This window comes from Anastrepha ludens, chromosome 2 (genome assembly GCF_028408465.1).
Source record: "Anastrepha ludens isolate Willacy chromosome 2, idAnaLude1.1, whole genome shotgun sequence".
Taxonomy (NCBI): Eukaryota; Metazoa; Arthropoda; class Insecta; order Diptera; family Tephritidae; genus Anastrepha; species Anastrepha ludens.
Genome location: NC_071498.1, coordinates 94912390 through 94931967, shown reverse-complemented (window position 1 = coordinate 94931967; position 19578 = coordinate 94912390). Strand labels below are relative to the sequence as shown.

At 35.1% G+C, this 19578-nt stretch overlaps 1 protein-coding gene across 1 annotated transcript in view; it reads right to left on the bottom strand.

Annotated features, from left to right (window-relative positions):
• The window catches only part of LOC128854801 (tyrosine-protein phosphatase vhp-1), a 53912-nt gene that overhangs the window by 27476 nt on the left and 6858 nt on the right, over positions 1-19578 (bottom strand). Inside the window, exons 2-3 of the mRNA XM_054089203.1 lie at positions 14676-14831; positions 4738-4962 (exon numbers count right to left, since the gene is read on the bottom strand). Of these exons, the coding sequence (XP_053945178.1) occupies positions 4738-4962; positions 14676-14831 (381 nt within the window). The remainder of the gene's footprint in view (positions 1-4737; positions 4963-14675; positions 14832-19578) is intronic.

Below are 19578 nucleotides of genomic sequence, written 5' to 3'. Positions count from 1 at the left end.
ATATGTAGGAAGGCGACTAAGCAGGCTATGAATAGCTGCTGGGAAAATAACTGGCCGGAGGTGCAGAGGTGGCGTGAGGAAGTGGAAAGTAGAAAAGCCGCGTGTCAACAATTTAGCCCCAAGGTAGTTCATTTTAGTTTTATACGGTCGTTGTCCCGCCAAAGAAGAGAATTTATGTTTGTGAGAAGAGTAAGAAAAGAATGCTCACTGTCCTTCTTCTACTTTTCAGCACACCTCCAAAAATATTATATGTACTTATGTATATGTATGTATTTATGTACTATATATGGAGATGAGCAGCCGCTGCAGGCTGGCGAGGCCAACAACGGCGATAAACCACCGCTATATATGATTATGGGTGGTGGTGGAGGCATAAATAAGATAACGGTTGGGGAGTTTGCCATAAGGCAGACAAACAAATAAATAAAAAATGGGTGGTCGCAGGCAAAAGAAGGGACAGACGTACTAGCGGTTGAGTGTGCGACGCAATAAAGCGAAAATAAACAGAATCGATGACAGCCGAAAGGCGAATAAAAGCAGCGAAAGCGGGGGGGGGAGATGTCGGTGCGATGGCTACAAGGAACAAAAAAAAAATACAAGTCATAATAATAATAAAGGAAAGAGGTATTCTATGGTGGTGGTACAACTGCGGGCGGCTGATTTCCGTGCCACATTCGTATTGCAAGGCGATGACTCATCATCAATGCTATCGCCAACGCCATCCTCCTCATCATCAGCACCATCAGCACCAATACGATGATGAACAATAATAATGTCACTACCAACAGAGCTACATCCATACATATATACTTATAGATACATATGGATATGCAGCGCCAAAGGCTATATTCGTGCTCGTAGCAGCTGTTGTGACAACGACAACAACTACAATAAGAAGGCGGAAAATAATGAAAATGGTAGCAGTTGCGGTGCTGTTTGTTATTTTTGGACTGAATGCAGAATGAAGGAGTTTTAGAGAAAATGTGTTGCTGTTCATATACTGTTTTTTCTTATTTGCCAGCTTGCCGGTAGAAAAAGACAATGGTGCCGAGTTGGTAAATTTTTTAGTGAAGTCAGAAACATAACTAGCTCTAATTCCTTTTTTTCATATGCAATTAGTGAATTATTATTGTATGGAATTGAGTTAAGAACACTTCTTTACAAGGAGATTGAAGCGCTGGTGTGCATACCAGGTAAATTTAAAAAATCGATGTTCTAGGGAGTGCCAGTTTTCGTTTGATTGGCAAAATACTATAGTAATGAATCTCAGTATTAGGGCCGTTTTCTCTAGTGAATACGTGGCAGCACCGCAGAGCAAAATAACTAAAACTATTAAAATCATCTGTTTAAAAACCGACAGATTGACCATTGTAGATAATAAAAGAGCTAAAGAAAAGTTAGGAAGACAAAAAAGAGCCAAACATTTAGCTGCCAAAGAGGAAGTAGTAGTAAGTTGGTAGAGTAGTTCTTGTAGCTGAGGAGCACAAAACACTCTTCCACAACTTAAAGCACCGGAATGCGGGTAACGAAAAATGAAAAGTTTGGCTGTCAGCTCCTCTAGCTTCACAAATGTAAAGTAGTTGGCACCCTCGATGCAAGGTATGTTAATAGGGTCATGCACTAACCTTTAACGTTTATCGACGATAACCATATCTATATGCATACACACACATACTACATAAAACAAGCAGTCGAGGCCACGACAATTTATTTAAAGAAGAGATTAATTTTAAGGGGAAGGTAAGAATCAGATTTTTCCAACAGGGTTGTTTTGTTTTCTGTCATTACAGTGCGTGTAAATGGGTTCATAAAAGCCCACGAGGACAAAAGTGTGTAGTAGGCGAAAGTAGGCGGTGAGTTGTAGGCGAAAACAAAAATGCGTGCAACAACACGCAAAAAAAACCAACAACAAGGAAACACAAATTGAAACAATGTTGTTAAGCAAACACAGCAATGAAATATAGGGGTACCAACCCCTCTGACCGAATTCGTTGCGTGAGAGCGAAAAAAGTGTGTGAGCGAGAGAGTGAGAGTGTGCCAGACTGAGGATGACTAATCATTGTGTATGCGATATAAACAAATATTATATTAAAGGAAGCATGCTCCTCAACGATCAACCAACACAAGGTGGAAAGGGGAGGATGAGTGGGCCGTTGTAAAAATGCATATAAGTGGCGAGAAAAGTGCGGTGTGAGGAGAACGGAAGAAAGTTGGTCACCGAAGTACATACAAACACATGCAGGAAGAAGGCTTGTGGTTACCGTTGATTCAGTTGCAGAGGGGATGCCTCATTGTTTGTGTTTCCTTGCGTCGATGCGTCATTTCGAAGGCAAGCGGGCTATCGATAAACGCAAGGAGTAAGGTAGAAAATGTAGGATACAAAAGGGCGAATAAAAAGTGTTACAGACGGGCGAAATGTTCTCATATCTGCATTTGTATGTACGGAAATAAGTATAGAGAAAATTTACACAGAAAAAAGGTACCTAAAAGCGTCAAACGGCTGGCCGACACGATTTGCGGCAACAGCCATTAAATATTGCACATACATTTGTATGTATGTATGTATGTATGTAACGGCAAAAACAGCAATAACAATTATTGTAAGTCAACAGCAGTTCGCACGCCGTCTGTCAACGATGAAGTAATACACGCGAAACTGTTTTGAGTCACCTCCAAACGACTGTCTTCGTCTCCTGCTGACATTCGTCTGTTGACTCTCGTCTCTTGTTGTCAATGTTAGCCGTAGCCATACCAGGCAACCAGGCAACCAGGCAACCAGGCTGCCATTTAGTCAGCCTTTTTCCAGCCATTCCGTCTCATGGGGACCGTTGGCCTGTCTGCAATGGCAAGCGCACTTGCTGCAGTCTGAAGGGTCGGCCGGTAAATATACAAACATCTATGTAATTTTGTGTTTATGTAAGTGTCGCTAGGAGCCATACTGTCTGTTACGAACGGCAAAGGCGACTGCAGCGGTGCTGGCGACAGCAACAATGCTCACGACAGGCGATGCGCAGAGACTCCCAGTTTATTGGTTGCATGGTTGGACGGTCAGACAGTAGCTTTTATTGTCGTTTGCTGCAGGAATGACGAAAGAAAAACAGACAATAAAACTGCAAAGCTTGCTTGTAAATATTGCTAATTAAATAAAATTGAAGGTTTCGTCGCTTTGACGAACTGATGACGACTTTTGACTACCCAGCAACAAAAAAACAACAAATTTCAATTGCTAAATATAATAAAATGCAACGGAAACATTTGCAGTGGAAAGGGACGAAATACGAAGTCAGTGGCCATATAGCTGCTAATCAGCGGAGAAAATATATGTACGTATGCACTTACATACGTACCTACAAATTTGTGTCATGCCGCTCGAAAGTACTAAGTAATTAAATAATAGCAACACACACGTGTAACGGCCAGGGAAAAAATATTAGAATAGAAGGAAATTTTAAAATGGAAAATAATAAAAAGAACTCTAGCGATTGACGTCAACTGCGAGTCAAGAACTAAAAAAAAAATAGTTATTTAAATTTTGCCACAAAGTATAAAAACCACTAAAAGAAAATCCATTGAAATTAGCCTCGTTGGAATATTTTACTTTTTAATCCCATGGTTATGTTATGTGGGACAGTAAACAAATCTGCTTAAAGCTGTGAAAAATTATATATTAAATAAAGGCATTAAAAATTATGTTAAACTAAATGACTAAGCCAGAGAAAAAAACAAACGCAAAATACTAATTGACTAAACAAGAAAATTTGGAATTTTGGCATATACACACATACATATATACATCTGCATGTATATGAATTTTTCAGAGTAAACGCTTTCCTTTTAATAGATACAAGAATCTATACTTACTACAAGGAAAATAAATTTTAAAGTATACAAAAAAATCAACACAAGTTTTTTTTGTTTTTGTTGGAAGCAACAAATTATTTTATGGTTCAATTTTATGAACCAGAAGAAATAATTCAATTGAAATATTAACATTTTTAATTTAACTGGCTCAGATATGAGTACTTTTGAATAATTTCCCACTCAAAAGTATTGATTGTTTTAAATTTCCAATCAAACATGCGCAAACTAAATTTGTGTGCCTGATATTGCGCCAGCAATTACTTTGTGCTTGTGTTCTGCGTTTATAGTAAAATAAACATGCACCAGAAGTCACAAAATTTTGTTAGGAAATACTCTGTAAGATTATGCGACTATTTTTTTCTAATAGAAGAAATGCACATTAGACCGGGTCGGCCGCCTATATAGGAAAGCTAAGGTGGATAGTATTTCGACACCATAAAAGAAAGTTCTTGAAAATCGGATAACACATAGCCAAGTTATGATGAAAAAACCATTTCGACGGTGTTTAGAAGAATAAATTAAAAAATTGTATGGTGCCAAAATCCTTGCTTTATAAACAGAAGTGAACTTTGCAACTTTTTTTTCTACCCAATCTTATGTATGAGCGAAGAATATTTTATATTTATACATATATACTAAATATAATATATACATATATAATATATATGCACACATATGCTAGAAATAATTACTCCTTGATATCGCTGAAAATATGTAAACTGAAAATCCAGTTTTAATTATTGTTTTTTGTTATTTTTCTTGTTTCTTCAACCACAACAAACTTTCCATATTTTGACTCATAACCCGATTTCGTTATACAAAAGTACTTGAAACACAAAATTTTCTAGAAAAATTAAAAATTGTATCTTTACTCACCAATAAAATCGTAGGCTTCTTGAAAATATTGTTTTATATTTTGATGTGGTGTATCACTGGCAGGTATCTGTTTATACTTAAGTCCCGGCGTAGGTCCTGAGCTGGGTGCTTGGCAGGTAACATTCAAAACACAATTGGCGCCCACACTACTCGGATCGCTGGCATCTTTGCCGTTGCCCAAAAGTAAATGGGGGAAAACTGGTGACGCGGGATGGGTTTCGATATCTGTGAAAAGAAAAACAGAAAATAAAAAGTAATGAAATTGTATTTAAAATACTGAAAAAGATAGTAAAAATATTTAGTTTTCAAAAAGCACAACACCCTATGAGATTACACGAACAGTGTGCACAATATTTCCAGCAATGGAAGGAGGGAAATTTAAAATAAAATATCTAAAATGTAGCAAAAATTTTATTATTTGAAAGTTTCTTAACACACATCCATACATACGTATGTAGCTGTATTAAAATTGCCTATTATTGCGTCGCAATTGAGACATACCTAAAAATATATACCTGCACATGTAATTGAAAACAAAATAAAACAAAACAAAAAACCAGAGTAAATGAAATGAAAATTGTATTGTTGATGAATGATCTTATTACGGAAAAGTACATAAAAAATTTATATTTACATACTATATCTGAATTCACACCGTGAGCCAATGCGCGAATGTGGTTTGCGTCGCACGCGCCCAATCCAGCGCAGTTCAGCTTTTATGGAATATATAATGCTTATTAATACATTATTATGCGCTCATCAACTCATCGGCAAAACTGCTCCACCTACATACAAGCAATCTACAAGTAATCATACGTACAATAATCTATAAGACCTATGTACATATGTGTATTTCTGTATGGATGTATGGATGTATATAAAATCTTTCGCTGCTTTATTCTACACACAAACTTGTTTATCTTACTTTCAAGTTGTATTTCTAGGGTCAAACTCAAAGAAGTTGAAAAGTGTAGTAATCAACTGTGATTCGGAGACTTTTGTATTTCTTATTTCCCCAGTTTTTCGGTGATTGTCAGCATACAAATAATGTAAGAAATGCACTACCCATTATGTTTATAAATAAATTTTAATCACAGCTGTAAATTGTTGTATGCTTTACGCTTTAGCCCCAGAAAGCTGTCCTCATTTGGGCCCTGATTTTTTTTCGGTCGCTTGAGACGTGCGGTCAATGTATTCGACCGCCTGTGTTACTCAATTGCAGTGAAATTTTGTCATATATTGTATTTAGCGCAAATGTGTGAGCAATCGTTCGTCGAGATTTGAGGATCAAGTAAGCGGTTTTTTTTATTTTCTCATGTTAATTGACGTTGTAGCTGACGTCTTTTCTGCCCTCGAGTTGAATTGAGATGCTTACGAGAAAAAAAATTTATAAAAAAACAAAAAAAGTCCAATAGCAAATTTAATTATGTAAATGCACTCGTCTCTGGGCGCACTAGACAATTTCGGGAGTTGAGAGATGACATCAACCAGCTAGTGGATAAAAGTAAAGGCATTAAAGTAGCGACATATTTCATTGTAAGTAACTTGCTTCGTTAGCTTATTACTTTATAATTAAAATTCGAACATGTGTATATATACAATAATATATGTATTTAATTGGCACCCTTTTTGGGTGTTTGGCCGTGCTCTTTCTTCTATTTGTGGTGTGCGTCTTGAACGGCAGTTTTTTTTAATAGGAGTTTTATGGCAGAAATACATTCTGGGGTTAGTCATTGCCTGCCCAGGGGCGACCACTATTAGATTATGATTATTTGTTCTGAAGCATAAAAAACAAACATAGACCTGAGTAGATTAGTTCTTTCAACATCATTCGAATGTGCGTTCAAAAGACAGTCGGTTCTGCGTTACCGGAACGACCCGGATTTGTAGCCGGCCAATGACTGTCAGCAAAATTCCCCAACTATTTACGGAGAATGTTTATGCTGTTACAACAATAACTTGAAAAAAACAACAACGATAACAACTGCCAACATATACGGAAGATTTTAATTCCCCTCGTGAACTCACACGACTTACATTCTTCTTTAGATTTTAAACTTCAAACTTACTTGATCAAGGAAAGTTGGATACATTTATGCTAAGAGGTCATGGAAAATTCTACGTAAACCATCTATTCAGAATGGAAGACAGCAGATCTTCAACTCGCGATGGTTTGTTATCAGAAAATATGGGAAAATGGATAGACAAAGAAAGGCCTAGGTACATAGCATGAACATTCGAAGAAGTGAGGCAATGTAACATGGAACCGAACCGATCCGGATTTATAAGTACATTCAGCCAAGGACTGTCACTTCAGTAGTATTCCCCGTATATGTATGGGGGATGTTTATACTACTACAACAACAACAACAACCATGACATATAGAGCGCAAATGTGAAGGAGTCACTGACGAACACTCTGTAAAATGAATTTTGAAGATGGAGAGGTGGTAATTTGGAGGCAAATAGCGATTTTCTGCAGAAACTGAGCAGAAACAGTCCCACGTATTTACATATGCAGATAAATAAGTTTGTATGTGTATTGAACCTTACGAAGAGGCTCGTTTGGCTGCGCCTCCAAATTATAAAACTATAACAGCAATCAAAGAAGCAAAAAAACTCAAAAACCAATAACTTCTGCAAATGTCTGTGCGTATGCTTTTGTATAAACATGTACGTATACATGTATCTTTAACCAACAAACCAGCAGCAATTGAAATTTGACGCGTATTTACAAGTCTACATGCATTGCGGTCGTCTTGTTGTAATTGTTGCTGTTCTTATTTTTTTTTTTTTTTTTTTTCTTTTTTTTGGATTACTACATTTACGTTTTGTGTTTTCTTTCAAAGCAACGCAATAAATACACGCGGTTTGCATGAGTCATGCAAGCGATGCGATCGACCGCACTGTGAATAATTTGTACATATACAAACGTATACGTATGTATGTATAAGTACACACCGAAGTAAAAATAACAACACTAGACGCAGTAGCTAAAAATTACAACCATAGCAATAACACTAACAACAACACCAACGACATGTGCGTGCGTTTTAATCGCTCCTATCACATCACACACACAAATATATTTATGAGTACTATTTTCGCTTCGCCACTTGCTACCCCTCTTCCTTTCCCACTTCTCCATATGGCTCTATACATATACACATATCCGTACGTACATGAGAATTGTTGTAAATTTTTATTAAGTGCTTTCAATTGAGGCAGCAGCTATTTACAACAACAGTAGAACATATAACCATACACATAAAAATTAATAGAAAAAAAAAACAACAAACAGTCCAAATACACGCAACAATTGTGGCTGACAGCGGCGTTGAAAATTTAGGCTGATGAGTGGTGTTCAGGCAGGGCGCCCAATCGCGGCAGGCCTATGAGTTACCATGTATGTATGTGTGATGTAAGGTGCAGACGTATGCATCCACATAAGTATTTAGTTTTGGGGAAACGCTGCCTATGGGTGGTGGCGCATCGTTTGGCGTCGTTGTTTTTTGGATTTTGTATATTTTTGCTTAGCATGAAAAATTTATGTTGCTTGCTTGTAATTTGTAGTTTTTAATAGTGATGTAGATTTGCAGTTGTACATAAATATATGCAGGCGTACATACATTTGTATATGCGCATATGCAGTAATGCTATAATAATTAGTAGCTACGCTGCGTGTTATTGTTGTCGACGTTGGGGTTTGCGCGCCATTACCGTTTTCCTAATTAGTTGCAAGCAAAATGTTGAAAGAAATATATTCATTTATTCTCTCTTCCTCCTTATCTTATTATTATACCTATTTTTGTATAAACATACGTAGCCACACATACATTTGCAATGTACGCAGCCAAGCAGTTTCAACATTTTTGTTTATGCCAGTTTGCCTCTATGTCTCATTCAAAGTTTTCAAATAGCAACCTTTTTGGCTTCTTGGGCAAATATTGATTTTCTTCTCAGTCATAAAGCTTCTAATTGGGTTATCATGCATTTTCTTGTTTTTTCTGTTCTTGTTCTCCATTTTGTTCTTCATTCTTCTCTCCGTTAGTGGCATGTTTTTGTTTATGCCCCTTTTATGACCAGGGATTACTATGACGACCGCCAGTTTTTGTTTTGACTGCTGAATTTTGATTTCGTTTGTGTTGGCATGCGAGACAATAATTACGCTGGTGCAACTACTGGTGCATGTTGAATGGGGATTGTGGAAAATTGCATAAGCTGATAAATGTGGGGAATGTGGCAATGACGCTGAATGTGACAATAGAATAATTAAGGGCTTGCAAAATAAAATGTGCATACATCCATAGCGATTCTTATTAGTTGAACCTATAGACTATGCTTCGTAGCAATAGAAAACTTAGCTTATGCTTGTAATTGTAAAGTTTTGAAACGAAAGTTATAGCTTAAAAATCCCCATTTTTCCATCTTAAATGGGAAAACTAAAACAAAAAACCTAAAAGATTGTTTTTACGAAAATTGTAAATATAATTAATCTTATCAGTAGAGAATGACAGTCAGCGGGAAAAAATCCAGTCGTGCTGGAAATACAAAATAAGTAACAAAGCCAAAGTAAACCCCAAATTAATGCCCAAAAGTGTCTAGTTGTAGTCGTACCATATTATATGTTTTCTTGTATTGCCTTAGATGCGTTAAAAAGTTATCTTTTTGTTTAATCCAACTTGCCTCTGTCAGCTGTGAACTTTTGCTGTTCGCGTCTCTCTTTTCATTTTGCGTAGACGTTTTTTAATTAAATTATTTAATAATTAAAGAGTTAAACCCGAAATTAAAAGGGAAACAACACCAAATTTTGATTTCCATTGTTCAAGGCTTTGCTTTTGATTTGGTCACGTTGTCGACTTGTCAAATATCATTTAAATAGCCAACAGCTGCAAGCAATTTGTTTATAAATTTCATTTTTAAGACGTCTTCGTTAAAGAAAATAGCTGAAGATTCTCGTTGTGGTCTAATTTTCTATGAAAGTTCAAATATCCAACTTTTGTTTTAGTTAATACACAATTTTGCCCTTCGCAAAATAAAAAATTACAATAAATTTCCTATGATCCTGAAAGAAAAAGTTCAAACTTTCAACTATTGTTTTAGTTAATACCAATAGTCCCACAACAACAACAACAACAAAATTAAAAATAAAAACTGTCCTATCTTCTTGAGAGAAATATTTGATATATGCGATTTGATAAGCAACTAATAAAAGTGGATGTACTTGTATGTATTGTTAATTCAAGACGATGACTTCCCTGCTGTTCTGCTCTCGCTTCACATCTTGGCACTCACTTTTTTCTTAGAAATAACATATCTTTTAAATTTCATTAGTGGTATAAAGCGCTCTTCTCCATAACCCTCTCTACACTAGCCATATTGTTCCTGACTTTCCCCTTTTATCCTCTCAATTGGCCTCTGGAGACGATACCGCATGCTTGACTGAGCTTTGTGTGTGTTAGTGCAGTCGGGTGTCGTCGTGTCACACATACTTGTTGTCGGCTTTTGAATGATGAAAATCAAAAATTTTAGATATTAGCGTCAATCAGCCGACACGCACACATATAAAGTTCTTGTCAAACAATGCTTGACCGTCACCAGAGGCCAAATGGTGACACAAGGGACGAAATTTATGTTTTTTCAACCTAACTTAACTTCACTACAAGAAGTTGCTGATGGAATTACTAACACACGCATACTCATAAAATCAGCTCGCCAATGATAGAAAGAGAATGACTTTTATGTATGTGTGCCAATAAGATAAGTGCATATTTGGCATAAAGATACTCTCCCATAAAACCGAAATAACTTAAACGGTGAAGCCCGTTGATCATATCATATCATACTTTTCCGATTGAACTCTATAAAATTTATGTATACCCCTATTGAAAACCCTTTAAATACATTTGAGTAGAATTTTAACATTTTTTTTAGTATTTTATTGAGAAAGCGCGTCACTTTGAAATAATGTTTTGCTCACAGGAAGTTCTTCTATGCATTCATAATTCCTTAGAAAAATATGTATGTATATATGAACATATGTATGTATGTATATATAGATGAAATATATTTTAGTAGTCAGTGAGTGTACTACTTTGGTATGCTTATTTTAGGAATAAAAAGCTTTTATTGTTTTTTGAAGATTCTTAGCAAGCGGTGCCGAATTCATTAGAATTAGTATTTTTTATAGACAATATATTCCTATGTTTAGGTATGCACAATATATTTGTGTGTACGTAACCCAATCACAAAAAAGGTTACTCACAAGTAGACTTTAGAAGGCGAGCCTGTAAAATTTATTAAAATTGAGACTTTTTACTTAAGACCTTTGTGCGTTATAATTTTTACAAACGTTTCTTGCCGCTTGCTTTCTAATTTATTACTGATATTATGGGATGGTACTAACAACCTTTGATTGATAACCTAAATGTTCTTTCCAGGCCAACCCACAATTTAGCTGATTCAGCCGAAGATTGCAAATGGTTTGGGAATGTCGCTTTGTCAACTCATTATTTGCAACAGTTTTGCCAGCACATCCTAGTAAATGACTAATAAAAAACTGTGCTAATTCTTATGAACTACATACAAATACATGTACATGTATGCATGATCATTTAAGGTGAGATTGGTGGTTGACACGTCATCGGCTGATCCTGCTGAGTAATGCAGTTGGAATACAGCTAGCAACAATTTGTTGTTGAGGAATAATTTCACAATGACACACAATATTGAATGAAGGGAAAAAACGCACGCATCTAGTACATATGTATGTATGTGAATATGTGTATATGGACATGAGCACGCGGAAACAAATTATTTGATTACAAAAACTTGAACTGATAATCGATTGGGCAAATAAAATGACTAAAAATTATAGGCAGAAGCGTAATAAAAGTACCAACAACTATACTGAGATATTTTGCAAAGTATTGGTATTCGCAATACATTTGTATGCATAATTTTGCATATGTGGGCGTAACCGCCCACTAGTTGTATGCAGAAATGCTCTAATACATATTTACTGCTATGGAAGCCACCCTTAATAAGGTATTCGATCCCATCAACGAACCAAAGGTAAATCACTTTAGACTCATCGCAATAATAATAACAACAACAAAAACAGCATTAAATCAGCAATTAAGCTTTTTAAATGAATCATGTTTGCGACGTTGAGCGTTGAAGAGCAAAATAATGCAATAAATGTGAAGGAATACTTTTTTTCTGTTATTTACTTAAGTGACTGTAAATAGAAGCATACTTGTATGCACATACATATGTATGTGGTAATAAACAAATTGTATTTTCATTTACTCATTTATTGAACATTTGCTTATCAGTCGTGTCACCGAGGGCCATTAGTGACGCGCATTAGCAACGACAAAGTCAGCGACAGCGCCAGCGCCACCAATAAGAGATAATCGGATCCCCATAGATGACATATACATACATACATACATACACAAGCGCTCTCCCCTAGTTACCCCGGAATGATGATAACAATTTACATATTTGTCAATATCAATGTAAAGTATTTACATACCTATATATGTACACATACATACATGCATGCATATACACATATTTAAATCGCTTATAAATTTCTTTTCCGTTGCAATTTTTTCTTCAAATGACGGAAGTTTTTCGTTTTGCGTAAAAAGAAATTGTAAATTATTCTGTTGTTTTCGCGCCGGTTTGTGAAGGTGAAAATGCAACAACAACAACAGCAGAATTAGCATGCATGCAGTAGTTGATTTGCATGATTGTGATGCAATTATCAGCGCACACTGCGCATCGAGTTGCTTTGCACAAATCAAACACAACGCAAGCAGTACTACGCGGCGTATGAGCAATTTGTAGAGCGCTAAAGTGTAGGAGTGCAGAGCGGTGCTGCTGAGTGTTGGCTGTAGCTGGTAGCTGGTGGCGTTGGAATTTGGCGTGCATGCAGCACGTGCTCAATGCAGCGAACATGCTATTAAGAAACAATAAGCAACAACAACAACAGGCGCGAACACACACACACACAGCAAGATTTGCGAATGCAATTGGAAATGTTAAAAACTATGCACATATTTTAGCAAAAACAAAAAAAAAAGTGAGCAAAAAAATTAATAAATTGTTTACATTTAAATTACATTACTGGTTAATTTGCGTATGCTCGGACTGAGCTCAGCTCAAGCTGAGGCAAACGCTATTGCTACTACTGTTACGTTTGATTTGCCTTTGCACTGGCTTGACGACGCGTTTTATGTGCTTTTAATTGACAGCTACTGTACACGATGCGTCGCAACTTATTTACTTGTTATTTTATCGCTCACTGAATATTTGCTAGTGTACGCCAAACAAATTTGCTGGTGTACGTCAACTTGGCACTGACAGATTTTTATTACTAATATTATTTGTACTTTGTAGTTTGTTGTCAGTCAGTTGTTGGTGCGTTGATGAGGAAATAAATATTCATTTAAATCACATGCAAACAAGAGTATGCCCATATGTCTATCTAAATGAATGCGTATGTAGGGGTGCGTGACAAAAGTAGTGAATTTTATAAAAGCTGTAAAACTAAACTGGAAAAGCATTAAGTTACTGCCGCCACCTCTGATATCGTTCGTCGTTGTTTTATTCTTTTACTTGTTTAATGCCAGTTATACGAAACATGTTTAACAAAATTTATGCAGTGCACGTTTCAATCGCTACATATTTCCACTAATACATACATACATGTGTATATGTTTTAAAATTTAAACGCATATCGCGTGTGGCTGCAACTTGCTTAGCTTTAGCCCGATGGAGAAATGCGTAAGCAAAATAAATAGCCTTATTGAAATGTGATAGGAAACTTTGACTGAAATTATCTTAAACCACCTGTCTCATAAATAAAATATTGTACATTTAATATTAATAGTAGGTAAAAAAATCTTGAAGGTTAAGTGAAAAAAAAATTAAATTTACTATTGGCAGCATCCAAAGTACCTTTTAAAGCGCATAAAGACAAGAATGAAAGGTACACCAAAATTAAAATCCAGTGACCAAATTAATATTGGAAAAACATTTTGATTTCTATGAAACTGAAATGATTGCTTTAAAAGTTGTGGAATCCCATTTAGTCTCATGCAAGTAAGTGAAATTTCATTCAGCTTGGAGCAAAATTAAATTTTATGTTCTGAAAGTCGCAGAATCCCATTGTGCTACGCCTATGCAGGCAACTAGTGATTTTATCACCATGGTCGTCGTTGTTGTTGTTGTTGTAGCAATTTACTAAACCCTGCCAGTGCGAGGTAGTCACCGATCGTCTTCGTCTAACTCATTTAAAGGTAGGTCCAGAAAACGTGGGAAAAACGACAGGTTGCGTCCAGAGGAAGTAGGGTGTTGGGTGAGTAGGTTTGATATAGCATGTCAATAGGTGGTTAGTGGCGTGCGGCGTGCCTTTTAATGTCATATGTACAGCTTACTTGGAAGATGATTACATAAATTTTGAAAACAAAGAAATTACAATAATAAAAATATCTTAAGTTTAAAATGCATCTGCTTAAAAAAACTCATACAATTATTACTATTTAAAGGCACTGATTCGAAGCCACTAGATTCACGCAGTACTTTTTTGTTACTTAAAAGTTTAAAAAAACCTAAGACAGAATTCGATTTTAGCTCAAGAAAGCTTGAAAGATAAATATTGTCACTTCTCAGTCGCATTCACGTACATTAAAAATTATTTTCATCAGTATTTACGTTCTAATTGTTCTGTTATTATTTTCTTTTAATAATTTATTTGCATTCTATTATTTTGATTTGTGAATCGCGTTGTTCTTGTCCCATTAATCAAAATATTTCACCAATACAAGAATTTTTGTTGTTGCTTCCAATCGAATTTCTTTATTAGTTTTCAGTAAAAACTTCGCTTATATTATTATTGTATTTGTATTGTATTTTATCAAACTCACCATAAACAGCTGGTGTAGAGCAACTTCTCATTAGCGGTGAACGATTGCCTGTTTGTGGCGCCGTTGACGACCAATCCTCGTTGCAGTCTTCTGATGGCATTGCCTCTGGTGCCGAAGCTGTGCCGTGTGTATCGCAAACTGTGGATCGTTTACAATCTGCAAAAAACAATAAAATATATTAGTAAAATTGGAATACGTATATATGCAAAGAAAGTAAAGAATTCTAAAATAAAATATGAAGAATGATTTATAACAAAAGGTGGAATCACTTTAATGTTTAATACAGAACAAATAAAAAATTAAAATCAAACAGTTCAAATATAAAATAATTTATTTTAGACTAATTTTTTTGGAAAAAATGGGTACCTACTTTTTTCTTAATTTAAGTATTTCTTAAAATGAACTCCTTAACTGAATCTAATAAAAAATTAGACACAACAAACTTTTACGCAAGCATACAATAAATTGGAAAGAAATTAGAACTTTTATAAGACGCAATAATTAATAAGACGCAAAAATAATTAATAAAAAAATTCAAGAAAATATAAAAGAAAACTAAACTTAATTGTCAATATCAAAATCAATTTAATGGAGTGCAAATGAATAGCACAAATACGCACACAGTCATACAAGCTTTATGCGCAGGGTAAAAGCCCTGCAGGAAGAATGAACTAATAAAGTAATGAAAAACTGAATGCAGAATAGACAGCTGGAGCAATAAATGAGAGATGGGTTTAGAAATAGTGAACCTGAAGGCGCTTATTTAAAACTCAACGAAAGCCCCAAAGAGAAGAAATTGTAGAAAATTAACTGATAAAATGGAACACGAAAGAGAAAAGATTTTAGTGAATGCATTGAAATAGAAAACAACGAGCATAGATTACCCCGATTGATGGATTACAAGAGTGGGACAACCGTGAGAGTGATTCTAGCAATAACGAAACAATAACTAAACAAGAAAGAGAACGAGATTGTAGGGGAAATTCGTTCGTGAATATCAATACACATGAGAGACCATGCAAAAATTAAATGAGTACAAATATTATCAAGAATGATAGAAACAAGATTGCACCCATCAGAGAGATATGAAAAGGCGAACAAGAATGCAAGGAGAAGAACTTACTTACTAAATTGTACAGATTCTGTCACATTCGCTGAGAGTAAGATAGCGGTACCACGATCGGCACCACCTCAATATTCTCTCCATCGTAAACTATTATATTATTATGCCAGCCAATCAGCCGATTTTGTGAAATTCGCTCAGAGTAACGGGTGTCACTACCTCTGTATTCTTTCCACCGTGATGGATTATTACTACCGCACTATTTCTCGAAAGCTTATGCCTGTACAAAAACAACAAACCACCACGCCAGAGCTGAGCCAGTGAAGAACTAAATAAATGAAAAATAACAAAGAGTTTCGCAGTTTACTATTAATATGCTTACAGTTCCAAAATTGCTAAAAATTTGCCGTCTAAAAAAATTGCAAATTTTCCTATGGGGTAGGTACTACATACGAATACAACAACAATACTAAATTGAAACCATATTTGCTTGCGTATATTGGCATACATTTGATTGCTTGTCGGTTTGTACCTTGCAAATCGAATATTTGATTTAATGAATTGAACCAATCGAATTGTAATACATAAGTAGAAACCTACATGTGTTCAAACGAAAATATGCTATAAAGTTTTTGCCAAACACGCAGCTCGAAATCAACACAAGCCAATATAAAGTAATAACAGAACTCAAATCGAATCGCTTACGCCTGAGCGACGTATTCGCAAATGATTCTTTTCGATTCGGCGCGCGTTGGCATGACGTCAACATTTGTTTTTATTGGTTTTGGAATTGAATTTTTCCAGTTGTAGAATATACACACTTAACAATTTCATTATATTTTTTATTTAATGCTGCTGCATCACCTGAACTAAGCTTTAATGAATTTCAATAAAGGCGCTCATCCGGAGGTGGAAAGTGGAGTAAAATAAAATTGAATTGAGAAATTATTGTAATATATGTATGTATGTATTTTAATAAAGTGACTATATATACATTAGCATTGTCTTAGTATGCTTATATAAATCTATACAACAACGTGCAGAGATTTCAAATTCGCTCACTATGCGATTATGTCAAGTAAAAAATTTGTTGACTAAAAAGAACAAAAAAACAACTTTTTTTTGACTGATCGATGTTTATCTGATGGCTGGCAATAAGTTGGTGAAATGGTTGACTGATTGAGGAGATTGTGTTGAAGAATATTTTATTATTTGCAATTAGTGATGGGCGTGTTTGACAAAGAAATTTGTTTTGATGCCGAAAATGGCAGAAATAATAGGGGGAAATGCCAAGAATGGCATAATATGTAATACATTTTATATCTATGTATATGTAATATGTATCATATGTAGTTAAATATGGTTTTGTAAAATCTCTTTAATTGTGTCATCGGAATTTTTGAATACCGAAAATTTTGGTTATATCGGTAACTGATATGATAACTATGGTTTGACAGCTGATAATGGCAAACTGGTTGACATTTTTGTTCAGTAAGGTTTATGAATCGTTTAACGCCAGAACAACGCTTCCAAATTGTGGAAATTTACTTTGAAAAAATAAATGTAGTCGAAATATTCATAGAGCACTGACGACATCATCGGTTCTCATATATTTCGAAATGAGAAAGGAGGTGCTGTTACGGTGAATGGCGAGCGCTATCGAGCTATGCTGATTGACAAACGATTTATTGCAAAATTCGAGCCACCACTGACGCCATGCGGCCAGATTTATTGGGAAAAGTAGTAAAAATTAGACTGATCGAATGGATCATTTAATTCGCAGATACGCTATAGCATTCAAAAAATAAATGCCAGATCATATTAAAAAAAAAAAACATTTCAACAAATTTCTGCTCATAGTAACATTTTAAGTTCCCAAGCCGTTAAAAACATCCGATACATAAATACACATATGCATGTATGTATGCATTTTTGCAGCCTAAATCCCAATATATTTTTATTGTAAATCAGTCACCAAAGAACAATAAAATTTTGCATTTTTTAATTATTTTATGAAGACTTTATCAATTTTTTAGCGATCAACAGGGTTGGGCGTAAGCTGCACAGGCTCAGGATATGCAATTCTGTGACTATTCTACAGTTACATTATCATACTTGCTGCACGGATGCGATGCGGGAAAAATAAGTAAGCATCACGGCCTCGTACGGCCGGAAGAGGCACGAACGCTCAGTCCAGCATAGAAGGCACAATAGGGGGTTTAAGGTTGAGGTGCATACTCCTATTGAATATTTTATCTAGCAATTAGTATTTAATTTTATTACATAAAAGGCGAAAAGTTAGCTCAAATAATTAATAGAGAAAAGATGGCTGAAGTCCAGAAATTTTTGGTTTTTCGCCAAAAACTCAAATTTGTTTCAGAAAAAAATTAAGTAAAGAGTTAATAGATTAAGATATCATTAATATCGTGAATTACAGACAAACAATTGCCAAAAGGTACTTAAGAATAACAGTTTTTCATTATCGATTTTCAAAAAAAATCCTGACTACCTACAATCAATCAGAGCAATCGACGCTATTTTCTATTTATTTATTTTATTTTATTTTCCTATTCTAAATATTTTCGTAAAAGCAAGCGCCTCAAGTATTTGTTCTAAACCACTTTGTTTTTAATTTATGAAAATATCACATTCTTTTAAAAACTCACCTTACATATTGGTGTTAAATTTTTTTATTTGTCAAAAATATGGAGGCATTCAAGAGAAAAAAATACATTATGTACCTACAAAAATAGCAATGAAATTTCGCCGCCCGCTCGAATCTGTGTATGCAAAAAAAGCTCTCATGTAGATATAAAATATGTCTACGCCAGCAGAAACTCAAGTCAAACAGCTCGACGATAGCTTGAAAACTCAAGCGGGTCGCTTTTAATTCATGAATTTTAAATTTCAATTCATGAATTTTGTAAATTGTGCCATTCAATGCGCCCTCCATATACTCTAGCGCCAAAGCTGTTTCATACAACTGCATATAAGTATATGTATGTACATACACATGTACAAACATGCTTGTTCTTGATACTCTTTGAGAAACTTCCTTTGGGTCGAGCGAATAACAACAGTTGATTAGAAATTATGCTTATCAGCGAGAATTGAACTGAACTGAATGAATACATGTATGTGTACATATATGCATAAATGTGTATGTTTCCATGTAGCTAGCTACAAGCACAACGGTTTTTTAAGCGTCAGCATAGGAAGCAAATTAAATAAATTATAAGTATGAGTCTTCAGACCGAGTCAGTCAAATTATAATTCGTTATGCGGAAATACAGTAAACTTTGTAGGTCTGAAATACATGGAAAGTATACCCAAACACCGAATCGTAACTTTACCGAGCTCAGTCTAAATACCCCTAACATTTTTTCTAAATATGAAGTTGAATATTTGTACGTGGGGAAACTCTTTGTGGTGACTACTCGTATTGAAAGTTGAAGAGGTTTTTGTTTTTATCTAATGGACTAGTTATCACCAGATACATATATGTATGTATGTATTTATGTATGTTGTACTTTAATATCTACAGTGTAGATTTTTATAACAATTTTAACTCACTCTGCAATGCTCCACATTTTTGGCTGAAAGCACATCCAAATATTCGTCGGCTGCCAGCCATTGCTTTAAATTTATTTATACGAGTGCTGCAGCTGTAGGGCGTGAATGATATAAAATCTAGTGGATATCACTTATGTATGTATACGCTCTAAGGATCCTGTGGTTGCAGATCTGCAGCCATGTTGGAAATTAAGAGTAATGATTGAGAAAGCACTGGAAAAATTATCTTGCAGAGCGAATACAATTTTATATAAAAAAACATTTCCC